Source organism: Corvus moneduloides, chromosome 28 (genome assembly GCF_009650955.1).
Source record: "Corvus moneduloides isolate bCorMon1 chromosome 28, bCorMon1.pri, whole genome shotgun sequence".
NCBI lineage: Eukaryota > Metazoa > Chordata > Aves > Passeriformes > Corvidae > Corvus > Corvus moneduloides.
Window position 1 is genome coordinate 3810927 of NC_045503.1, and position 12075 is coordinate 3823001.

At 48.0% G+C, this 12075-nt stretch overlaps 1 protein-coding gene across 1 annotated transcript in view; it reads left to right on the forward strand.

Moving 5' to 3' along the window:
• The first annotated feature begins 350 nt into the window (after positions 1–350).
• LOC116435789 (coiled-coil domain-containing protein 124-like) overlaps positions 351–12075 on the forward strand; it is a 12538-nt gene continuing 813 nt past the window's right edge. The window contains 6 exon segments of the mRNA XM_032092355.1: positions 351–674; positions 723–939; positions 4361–4544; positions 9593–9648; positions 9650–9720; positions 11995–12072. Of these exon segments, the coding sequence (XP_031948246.1) occupies positions 781–939; positions 4361–4544; positions 9593–9648; positions 9650–9720; positions 11995–12072 (548 nt within the window). The 5' untranslated portion in view covers positions 351–674; positions 723–780.

Sequence of the window (12075 nt, forward strand, 5' to 3'; positions counted from 1 at the left end):
TGTGAAATGGCTGGAGAATTCCAGGCTGGGAAGGGGCTGGAGAATCCCTGAGGGAGCTGGGAAGGGGCTGGAGAATTCCCAGTTGGGAAGGAGCTGGAGAATTCCTGAGGGAGCTGGGAAGGGGCTGGAGAATTCCCAGTTGGGAAAGGGCTGGAGAATTCCCAGTTGGGAAGGGCTGGAGAATTCCTGAGGGAGCTGGGAAGGGGCTGGAGAATTCCCAGTTGGGAAAGGGCTGGAGAATCCCTGAGGGAGCTGGGAAGGGGCTGGGGAATTCCTGAGGGAGCTGGGAAAGGGCTGGAGAATTCCCAGTTGGGAAAGGGCTGGAGAATTCCCAGTTGGGAAGGGCTGGAGAATTCCTGAGGGAGCTGGGAAGGGGCTGGAGAATTCCTGAGGGAGCTGGGAAGGGGCTCAGCCTGGAGCAAAGCGGGATCAGGGGGGACATTCCCAATCTCCACCAGTCCCTGCCAGGAGGGCACAGCCGGGGGGGATCCCAGGGGACACCAGGACAGGAGGGAACGGCCCCAAGCTGTTCCCATCAGCGGGAATTTCCTCCTGGAAAAGGTGCTCAGGGGTTGGAATTCCCCAGGGAAGTTGGGAATCCCCACCTCAGCGTGGTGTGGATGACTCCAAACTCCTTCCCAAGGTCTCCATCCCTAAGAAACCCCATCCCAAACCCCATCCCAAACCCCATCCCAAACCCCATCCCAAACCCCATCCCAAACCCCATCCCAACCCTGACTGTTGCTCTCTTTTCCCTTCTTTCTCGCAGCACCTTGAGGGATGCCCAAGAAATTCCAGGGGGAGAACACCAAGTCGGCTGCGGCCCGAGCGCGCCGAGCCGAGGCCAAGGCGGCGGCCGACGCCCGCCGGCAGCAGGAGCTGGAGGATGCCCTCTGGAAGGAGGAGGATAAACACGTCCTGAGGAAGGAGCAGAGGAAGGTCAGTATTCCCAAAAACCGGGAAATGCACTCAGCGTTCCCGGGAAATGCACTCAGCGTTCCCCAAATCCTGGGAAATCTGGGAAATGCGCTCAGCATTCCCAAGAAATGCACTCAGTGTTCCCGGGAAATGCACTCAGCATTCCCAAATCCCGGGAAACGCACTCAGCATTCTCAGTCCTGGGAAATGCACTCAGCATTCCCAAGAAATGCAGTGTTCCCCAAATCCTGGGAAATCCGGGAAATCCACTCGGCATTCCCAGGAAATGGACTCAGTGTTCCCCAAATCCTGGGAAATCCGGGAAATCCACTCAGCATTCCCAGGAAATGGACTCAGTGTTCCCCAAATCCTGGGAAATGCACTCAGTGTTCCCCAAGTCCTGGGAAATCCGGGAAATCCACTCAGCGTTCCCAGGAAATCCACTCAGTGTTCCCCAAATCCTGGGAAATGCACTCAGCATTCCCAGGAAATCCACTCAGCATTCCCAATCCCAGGAAATCCACTCAGCATTCCCAATCCCAGGAAATCCACTCAGCATTCCCCAATCCCAGGAAATCCACTCAGCATTCCCCACTCAGCTCCCTTTTATTCCCTCTTTTCCTTCATTTTGTTTCCTCCTTTCCTTTAATTCCATTTTATTCCCTCTTTTCCTTTAATTCCATTTCATTCCCTCTTTTCCTTCATTTTACTCCCTATTTTCCTCCATTTATTCCCTCTTTTCCTTCATTTTATTCTCTCTTCTCCTTTATTTCCATTTTATTCCCTCTTTTCCTTTAACTCCTCTAATTCTCTCTTTTCCTCCCTTTTATTCCCTCTTTTCCTTCCTTCCCTATTTCCCTTCAGCTCCTTTTTATTCCCTCTTTTCCGTTAACTCCTCTAATTCCCTCTTTTCCTTTAATTCCATTTCATTCCCTCTTCTCCTTCATTTTATTCCTTCCTTTCCTTTGATTCCATTTCATTCCCTCTTTTTCTTCATTCCCTCTTTTCCTTTGCCTCCATTTTATTCCCTCTTTTCCTTTAATTCCTCTAATTCTCTCTTTTCCTCCCTTTCATTCCCTCTTTTCCTTTAATTCCATTTATTCCCTCTTTTCCTTTATTTCCTTTTTATTCCCTCTTTTCCTCCATTTTATTCCCTCTTTTCCTTCATTCCCTATTTTCCTTCCGCTCCCATTTATTCCCTCTTTTCCTTTAACTCCTCTAATTCCCTCTTTTCCTCCATTTTATTCCCTCCTTTCCTTTAATTCCATTTCATTTCCTCTTTTCCTCCCTTTCATTCCCTCTTTTCCTCCCTTTCATTCCCTCTTTTCCTCCCTTTCATTCCCTCTTTTCCTTTAATTCCCTTTTATTCCCTCTTTTCCTTTAATTCCATTTCATTCCCTCTTTTCCTCCCTTTTATTCCCTCTTTTCTCCCCTTTCATTCCCTCTTTTCCTCCCTCTCATTCCCTCTTTTCCTCTCTCCCCTTGGATTTCTTTGGGAATCAGCCTCAGCATTCCCAGCTGGAATATCCCCATGGAAAGCAGCACGAGGCAAGGATTGGCAATGGCTTGGGCCGTTTCCATGGCTCCACAGGCAGAATTCCCGGGATTTGGAGGTGGATCCGTGGCACTGGGATCAGGGAGGATCCCGAAGTGACCCCCTCAGGCTCTGGAATTCCTTCAATCCCTGCTTTTCCTGCTGATCCCCCTCGGACACGCTCCGGAGCGCTTCCGCCCCGTTCCCTTCCCGCCTGCGGCGTTCTCCCGCATTCCTTCGCTTTTCTGGGAGCTCTCCAGCTTTTCCAGAGCCTCTCCAGCCTTTCCTGGAGTTTTCCAGCCTTTCCTGGAGTTTTCCAGCTTTTCCAGAGCCTCTCCAGCCTTTCCTGGAGTTTTCCAGCCTTTCCTGGAGTTTTCCAGCTTTTCCAGAGCCTCTCCAGCTTTTCCTGGAGTTTTCCAGCCTTTCCAGGAATTTTCCAGCCTTTCCTGGAGTTCTCCAGCCTTTCCAGGAGTTTTCCAGCTTTTCCAGGGCCTCTCCAGCCTCTCCAGGAGTTTTCTGGCCTCTCCAGGGGTTTTCCAGCCTTTCCAGGAGTTCTCCAGCCTTTCCAGGGCCTCTCCAGCCTTTCCAGGAGTTCTCCAGCCTTTCCAGGAATTTTCCAGCCTTTCCTGGAGTTTTCCAGCCTTTCCAGGAGTTTTCCAGCTTTTCCAGGGCCTCTCCAGCCTTTCCTGGAGTTTTCCGGCCTCTCCAGGAGTTTTCCAGCTTTTCCAGGAATTTTCCAGCCTTTCCTGGGGTTTTCCAGCCTTTCCTGGAATTTTCCAGCCTTTCCAGCGCCTCTCCAGCCTTTCCAGAGCCTCTCCAGCTTTTCCTGGAGTTTTCCAGCCTTTCCAAGAGTTTTCCAGCCTTTCCTGGGGTTTTCCAGCCCTTCCTGGAATTTTCCAGCCTTTCCAGAGCCTCTTCAGCTTTTCCAGAGCCTCTCCAGCCTTTCCTGGAATTTTCCAGCTTTTCCAGGAATTTTCCAGCTTTTCCTGGAGTTTTCCAGCCTTTCCTGGAGTTTTCCAGCTTTTCCAGAGCCTCTCCAGCCTTTCCAGGAGTTTTCCAGCTTTTCCAGGGCTTTTCCAGCCTTTCCTGGAGTTTTCCAGCCTTTCCAGGAATTTTCCAGCTTTTCCAGGGCTTTTCCAGCCTTTCCTGGAGTTTTCCAGCCTTTCCTGGAGTTTTCCAGCCTTTCCAGGAATTTTCCAAGCTTTCCAGGAGTTTTCCAGCCTTTCCTGGAGTTTTCCAGCCTTTCCAGGAGTTTTCCAGCTTTTCCAGAGCCTCTCCAGCCTTTCCTGGGGTTTTCCAGCCTTTCCTGGAATTTTCCAGCCTTTCCAGCGCCTCTCCAGCCTTTCCAGAGCCTCTTCAGCTTTTCCAGAGCCTCTCCAGCCTCTCCAGGAATTTTCCAGCTTTTCCAGGAATTTTCCAGCCTTTCCTGGAGTTTTCCAGCCTTTCCTGGAGTTTTCCAGCCTTTCCAGAGCCTCTCCAGCCTTTCCAGGGCTTTTCCAGCCTTTCCAGGAATTTTCCAGCCCTTCCAGAGCCTCTCCAGCTTTTTCTGGGAGAGGAGGAGCAGCCCTGGGAATGAGGAGAGGAGGAAAACTGGGAATGAGAGGAGGAACGTCCATGGATCCCTCCCTCCCTCCCTCCCTGTGTTTCCCAACCCTCAGGAATCCCCCATCTCCCTCTCCCCCCCCATTATTCCCATCAAACCGAGACAACTCCGTAACCTCCCCTCCTTCCAGGAACCCCCAAACCCCACAGCACACCCGGAAAACCCCTCCGGATCTGACACCAAAACCCCCCCAAATCCCCCGGAAAATCCCAACCCTGAGCTTCCCCTCCCCTCCCCCCCACTCCAGCACCGCTGGGATCCCTCTGGAATTCGGGAATCGAGTTTCTCCTTGTCCCTTTTCCCAGGAAGAACGGGAGAAGCGGCGCCTGGAGCAGCTGGAGCGCAAGAAGGAGCTGCAGCGGCTGCTGGAGGAGGAGGATTCCAAACTCAAAGGGAAAAGTCCCAAGCAAGGAAATCCCGGGAAAATCACCCGGGCTCAGATCGAGGAGAGCATCCGCAAGGAGCAGCAGCGGGAGAGCGCCGACGGAGGTTCGGGAATTCCTCCGGAATGGGGTGGAGTTGTCACTTTTCCGGGAAAACGGGAATGGGGAGGGGGAAGCGGGAGCTGCCGGGAATTCCGGTGTTCCCGGTGGGATTTGGGAGTTGCCGTTCCTTGGGGGTGTTCCGGGGAATTCCAAGCTTTCCCTCTCCTTCCCAGGGCTTGGGGTTGGCTCCTGAGGCTCCTTTCCGGCTTTGATTCCGGGGTTTTCTTCTTGGGTTTCTGGATTTGGGTGTGGTCATGGCTTGATCTGTTCCAAATTCCACATTTCCCTAATCCCAAATTCCCACCCCAATCCCGAATTCCCCCTCCCCAATCCCGAATTCCCATCCCTAGCCCACATTTCCCCTTCTCCAATCCCAAATTCCCCTTCCTCAATCCCACATTTCCAATCCCAGCTTCCCATTCCTTATCCCACGTTTTCCCTCCCCCTATCCCGAATTCCCCTTCCTTTATCCCAAATTCCCCTTCCCCAATCCCAAATTCCCCTTCCTTTATCCCAAATTCCCTCCCCAATCCCAATTTCCCGTCCCTTATCCCACATTTCCCCTTCCTCTATCCCAAATTCCCCTTCCTTTATCCCAATTTCCCATTCTTTATCCCAGATTCCCCTCCCTTATCCCGAATTCCCATCCCTAGCCCACATTTCCCCTCCCTTTATCCCAAATTCTCCTTCCCCAATCCCAAATTCCCCTTCCTTTATCCCAAATTCCCACCCCAATCCCAATTTCCCACCCCAATCCCAAATTCCCACCCCAATCCCAAATTCCCACCCCAATCCCAATTTCCCATCCCTTATCCCACATTTCCCCTTCTCCAATCCCAAATTCCCCTTCCTCAATCCCACATTTCCCATCCCAGCTTCCCATTCCTTATCCCACATTTTCCCTCCCCCTATCCCGAATTCCCCTTCCTTTATCCCAAATTCCCCTTCCTCAATCCCAAATTCCCCTTCCTTTATCCCAAATTCCCTCCCCAATCCCAATTTCCCATCCCTTATCCCACATTTCCCCTTCCTCAATCCCAAATTCCCCTTCCTTTATCCCAATTTCCCATTCTTTATCCCAGATTCCCCTCCCTTATCCCGAATTCCCATCCCTAGCCCACATTTCCCCTCCCTTTATCCCAAATTCTCCTTCCCCAATCCCAAATTCCCCTTCCCTAATCCCAAATTCCCCTTCCTTTATCCCAATTTCCCATTCCTTATCCCACGTTTTCCCTCCCCCTATCCCGAATTCCCCTTCCTTTATCCCAAATTCCCACCCTAATCCCAATTTCCCGTCCCTTATCCCACATTTCCCCTTCTCCAATCCCAAATTCCCCTTCCTCAATCCCACATTTCCCATCCCAGCTTCCCATCCCTTATCCCACATTTTCCCTCCCCCTATCCCAAATTCCCCTTCCTTTATCCCAAATTCCCCTTCCTTATCCCACATTTCCCCCTCCCCAATCCCAAATTCCCCTTCCTCAATCCTAAATTCCCACCCCAATCCCAATTTCCCATCTCTATCCCAAATTCCCCTTCCCCAATCCCAAATTCCACTTCCTTTATCCCAAATTCCCCTTCCCCAATCCCAAATTCCCCTTCCTTTATCCCACATTTCCCTTTTCCCAATCCCACATTTCCCATCCCAATCCTGAATTTTCCAAGGGAAACCAGAGTTTTATAGAGGGAAACCGGCGTTTTCCAAGGAAAAACTTGAGTTTTCCAGAGGGAAAGCCGAGATTTTTTGGGGAAAAATGGAATTTTCCGAAGGAAACCAGAGTTTTTTAGAGGGAAAATGGAGTTTTTAGAGGGAAAACTGAGTTTTTTAGTGGAAAAAATGGAGTTTTTTAGAGGAAAAATGGAATTTTCCAGGGGAAAACTGAGGTTTTTAGAGGAAAAAATGGGGTTTTTTAGAGGGAAAAATGGAGTATTGAGGGAAAATTGAGGTTTTTTAGGGAAAAATGGAATTTTCAGAAGGAAACCAAAGTTTTTTAGAGGGAAAAATGGAGATTTTTGGAGGGAAAATTGAATTTTCCAAGGGAAAAATTGAGTTTTTTAGAGGAAAAATGGAGTTTTCCAGGGGGAAAACCGGGATTTTTAAAGGAAAAGTGGAGTTTTTTAGAGGGAAAACGGAATTTTCCAAGTGAAAACTGAGGTTTTTAGAGGAAAAATTGAATTTTGCAGCGGGAAAACTGAGTTTTCCAGAGGGAAAACTGGGGTTTTTAGAGGGAAAATGCAGTTTTTTAGAGGAAAACCAGAGTTTTTTATAGGGAAAATGGAATTTTCCAAGGGAAAAATTCAGTTTTTTAGAGGGAAAATTGGAGTTTTTTAGAGGGAAAATGGAGATTTTTAGAGGAAAATGGAATTTTCCAAGGGAAACCAGAGTTTTTTAGAGGAAAAAATGGAATTTTCTAAGGGAAAATGGAGATTTTTAGAGGGAAAAGTGAGTTTTTTAGATGGAAAATGGAGTTCTCTAAGGAAAAATGGAGTTTTTAAGAGGAAAAACGGAATTTTCCAAGGGATAACTGAGGTTTTTAGAGAGAAAAATGGAGTTTTTTAGAGGAAAAATGGAATTTTCCAAGGGAAAAATTCAGTTTTTTCGAGGAAAAATGGAGGTTTTTAGAGGGAAAATGGAGTTTTTCGAGGGAAAATGGAGATTTTTAGAGGAAAATGGAATTTTCCAAGGGAAACCAGAGTTTTTTAGAGGAAAAAACGGAATTTTCTAAGGGAAAATGGAGATTTTTAGAGGGAAAAGTGAGTTTTTTAGATGGAAAATGGAGTTCTCTAAGGAAAAATGGAGTTTTTTTAGAGGAAAAATTGAATTTTCCAAGAGATAACTGAGGTTTTTAGGGGGAAAATGGAGTTTTTTTAGAGGAAAAATGAATTTTCCAAGGGAAAAATTCAGTTTTTTAGAGGAAAAATGGAGATTTTTAGAGGGAAAATGGAATTTTCTAAGGAAAAGTGAGTTTTTTAGAGGAAAAAATGGGAGTTTTTTTAGAGGGAAAATGGAGTTTTTTAGAGGAAAAATGAATTTTCCAAGGGAAAAAATTCAGGTTTTTTGAGGAAAAATGGAGATTTTTAGAGGGAAATGGAATTTTCTAAGGGGAAACAGAGTTTTTTTAGAGGAAAAAAATGGGAGTCTTTTAGAGGGAAAATGGAGTTTTCCAAGGAAAATGGAGAATTTTAGAGGAAAATGGAATTTTCCAAAGGAAAATGGAGTTTTTCAGAGGAAAAAATGGAATTTTCTAAGGGAAAATGGAGATTTTTAGAGGGAAAAAGGAATTTTCCAAGGGAAAACTGAGGTTTTTGGGGGGAAAATGGGGTTTTTTAGAGGGAAAATGGAATTTTCTACGGGAAAATGAAGTTTTTAGAGGGAAAATGGAGTTTTTTAGAGGAAAAATGGAATTTTCTGAGGGAAAATGGAGTTTTTAAGAGGAAAACCGGAATTTTCTGAGGGAAAAATTGAGTTTTTTAGAGGAGAAATGGAGATTTTTAGAGGGAAAATGGAATTTTCTAAGGGAAAACTGAGTTTTTTAGAGGGAAAATGGGAGTTTTTTAGCGGGAAAATGGAGTTTTCCAAGGAAAATGGAGAATTTTAGAGGAAAATAGAATTTTCCAAATGGAGTTTTTCAGAGGAAAAAATGGAATTTTCTAAGGGAAAATGGAGATTTTTAGAGGGAAAAGGGAATTTTCCAAGGGAAAACTGAGGTTTTTAGGGGGAAAATGGGGTTTTTTAGAGGGAAAATGGAATTTTCTACGGGAAAATGAAGTTTTTAGAGGGAAAATGGAGTTTTTTAGAGGACAAATGGAATTTTCTGAGGGAAAATGGAGTTTTTAAGAGGAAAACCGGAATTTTCTGAGGGAAAAATTGAGTTTTTTAGAGGAAAAATGGAGATTTTTAGAGGGAAAATGGAATTTTCTAAGGGAAAACTGAGTTTTTTAGAGGGAAAAATGGGAGTTTTTTAGCGGGAAAATGGAGTTTTCCAAGGAAAATGGAGAATTTTAGAGGAAAATAGAATTTTCCAAATGGAGTTTTTCAGAGGAAAAAAATGGAATTTTCTAAGGGAAAATGGAGATTTTTAGAGGGAAAAGGGAATTTTCCAAGGGAAAACTGAGGTTTTTAGGGGGAAAATGGGGTTTTTTAGAGGGAAAATGGAATTTTCTACGGGAAAATGAAGTTTTTAGAGGGAAAATGGAGTTTTTTAGAGGACAAATGGAATTTTCTGAGGGAAAATGGAGTTTTTAAGAGGAAAACCGGAATTTTCTGAGGGAAAAATTGAGTTTTTTTAGAGGAGAAATGGAGATTTTTAGAGGGAAAATGGAATTTTCTAAGGGAAAACTGAGTTTTTTAGAGGGAAAAATGGGAGTTTTTTTAGCGGGAAAATGGAGTTTTCCAAGGAAAATGGAGAATTTTAGAGGAAAATAGAATTTTCCAAATGGAGTTTTTCAGAGGAAAAAAATGGAATTTTCTAAGGGAAAATGGAGATTTTTAGAGGGAAAAGGGAATTTTCCAAGGGAAAACTGAGGTTTTTAGGGGGGAAATGGGGTTTTTTAGAGGGAAAATGGAATTTTCTACGGGAAAATGAAGTTTTTAGAGGGAAAATGGAGTTTTTTAGAGGACAAATGGAATTTTCTGAGGGAAAATGGAGTTTTTAAGAGGAAAACCGGAATTTTCTGAGGGAAAAATTGAGTTTTTTAGAGGAAAAATGGAGATTTTTGGAGGGAAAATGAATTTTCCAAGGGAAAAATTCAGTTTTTTTGAGGAAAAATGGAGATTTTTAGAGGGAAAATGGAACTTTCTAAGGGAAAATGGAGATTTTCCGAGGGAAAATGGAGTTTTTTAGAGGAAAAATGGAATTTTCCAGCGGGAAAACCGAGTTTTCCTGAGGGAAAACGGGGGTTTTTAGAGGGAAAATGGAATTTTCTGAGGGAAAACGGAGATTTTCCGAGGGAAAACGGAGTTTTTTCGAGGCAAATTGGGACTTCCCAAGGCAATCCCGCGCTGCCGCCGCCGCGGGGCCGGGCACTGAGGGCGCCGCTCTTCCCGGGCAGGGGAGAAGGAGAAGGAGAAGGAGAAATCCCACCTGGAATTGCCCCTGGAGGAGAACCCTGAACCGGCGGCTGCGCCACGAGGGCGCCGTGGAGGCGCGGAGCATCGAGGAGGCCATCGCCGCCCTCAGGTGAGCCCGGCTCCGGGATCGGGGGCTTCCGGGAATTCCGGGGTTTTTCTGGGAATTCCCAGGGAATTCCGGTCTTTCCCTGGGAATTCTGGTGTTTCCAGAGAATTCCGGCTTTCTCCTGGGAATTCCGGGCCTTTTCCTGGGAATTCCCAGAGAATTCTGGTGTTTCCCAGGGAATTCCGGCCTTTTCCTGGGAATTCCAGCCTTTTCCTGGCAGTTCCCAGGGAATTCTGGTGTTTTCCTGGGAATTCCGGCGTTTCCCAGGGAATTCCGGCCTTTTCCTGGGAATTCTGGCCTTTTCCTGGCAGTTCCCAGGGAATTCCGACCTTTTCCTGGGAATTCTGGTGTTTCCAGAGAATTCCGGCTTTTTCCTGGGAATTCCGGCCTTTTCCTGGGAATTCCGGTGTTTTCCTGGGAATTCCGGCCTTTCCCTGGGAATTCTGGCGTTTCCCAGGGAATTCCGGCCTTTTCCTGGGAATTCCCAGGGAATTCTGGTGTTTCCCAGGGAATTCCGGCCTTTTCCTGGGAATTCTGGCCTTTTCCTGGGAATTCTGGTGTTTTCAGAGAATTCCGGTGTTTTCCTGGGAATTCCGGCCTTTTCCTGGGAATTCCGACCTTTTCCTGGGAATTCCGGCTTTTTCCTGGGAATTCCGGCTTTTTCCTGGGAATTCCGGCCTTTTCCTGGGAATTCCGGTGTTTTCCTGGGAATTCCGGCCTTTCCCTGGGAATTCTGGCGTTTCCCAGGGAATTCCGGCCTTTTCCTGGGAATTCCCAGGGAATTCTGGTGTTTCCCAGGGAATTCTGGCCTTTTCCTGGGAATTCTGGTGTTTTCTTGGGAATTCCGGTGTTTCCCAGGGAATTCCGGCCTTTTCCTGGGAATTCCAGCCTTTTCCTGGCAGTTCCCAGGGAATTCCGGCCTTTTCCTGGGAATTCCCAGGGAATTCCGGTCTTTCCCAGGGAATTCTGGCTTTTCCCAGGGAATTCCAGGATTCCCAGGGAATTCCTTCTGGCATTTCCCAGGAATTCTGGCGTTTCCAGGGAATTCCAGTGTTTTCCAGGGAATTCCCAGGGAATTTTGGCTTTTCCCGGGAATTCCAGCGTTTCCCAGGGAATTCCAGTGTTCCTGGGGAATTCCCAGGGAATTCTGGCTTTTCCCAGGGAATTCCCCGGGAATTCCAGTGTTTCCAGGGAATTCCTTCTGGCGTTTCCCAGGGAATTCCAGCATTTCCCAGGGAATTCCAGCTTTTCCCAGGGAATTCCAGCATTTTCCAGGGAATTCCCGCCCGGGATTTCGGGAGGAGGGGTTGGAGAGTGGTGGGGAGGAGCTCTGGGGTGATTCCTGTGGGATTGGGGCTGTTCCTGGGACTGATTCCTTTGGGATTGGGGTGTCCCTGAAATCCTTTGGGATTGGGGTATCACTGCTATCCCTGGGGCCATTCCCTGTGGGATTGGGGCCATTCCCTTTGGGATCAGCCCCTTCCCTTTGGGATCAGCCCATTCCCTTTGGGATCAGCCCATTCCCTTTGGGATTGGGGCCATTCCCTTTGGGATCAGCCCATCCCCTTTGGGATCAGCCCATTCCCTTTGGGATCAGCCCCTCCCCTTTGGGATCAGCCCCTCCCCTTTGGGATCAGCCCCTTCCCTTTGGGATCAGCCCTTCCCTTTGGGATCAGCCCCTCCCCTTTGGGATCAGCCCCTTCCCTTTGGGATCAGCCCATTCCCTTTGGGATCAGCCCCTCCCCTTTGGGATCAGCCCCTTCCCTTTGGGATTAGGGCCATTCCCTGTGGGATTGGGGCCATTCCCTTTGGGATCAGCCCATCCCCTTTGGGATCAGCCCATCCCCTTTGGGATCAGCCCTTCCCTTTGGGATTAGGGCCATTCCCTTTGGGATCAGCCCCTTCCCCGTGGGATCAGCCCATCCCCTTTGGGATCAGCCCATCCCCTTTGGGATTGGGGCCATTCCCTTTGGGATCAGCCCATTCCCTTTGGGATCAGCCCATCCCCTTTGGGATCAGCCCATCCCCTTTGGGATCAGCCCATTCCCTTTGGGATTGGGGCCATTCCCTTTGGGATCAGCCCCTCACTCCCCTCTCTCTCCCCGCAGCGTGTCGCAGCCCTCGGAGCGGCACCCGGAGCGCTGGTTCCGCTTCCCTTTGGGATCAGCCCATCCCCTTTGGGATCAGCCCATCCCCTTTGGGATCAGCCCATTCCCTTTGGGATTGGGGCCATTCCCTTTGGGATCAGCCCCTCTCTGACCCCCTCTCTCCCCGCAGCGTGTCGCAGCCCTCGGAGCGGCACCCGGAGCGCCGGCTCCGCTTCCCTTTGGGATCAGCCCCTTCCCTTTGGGATCAGCC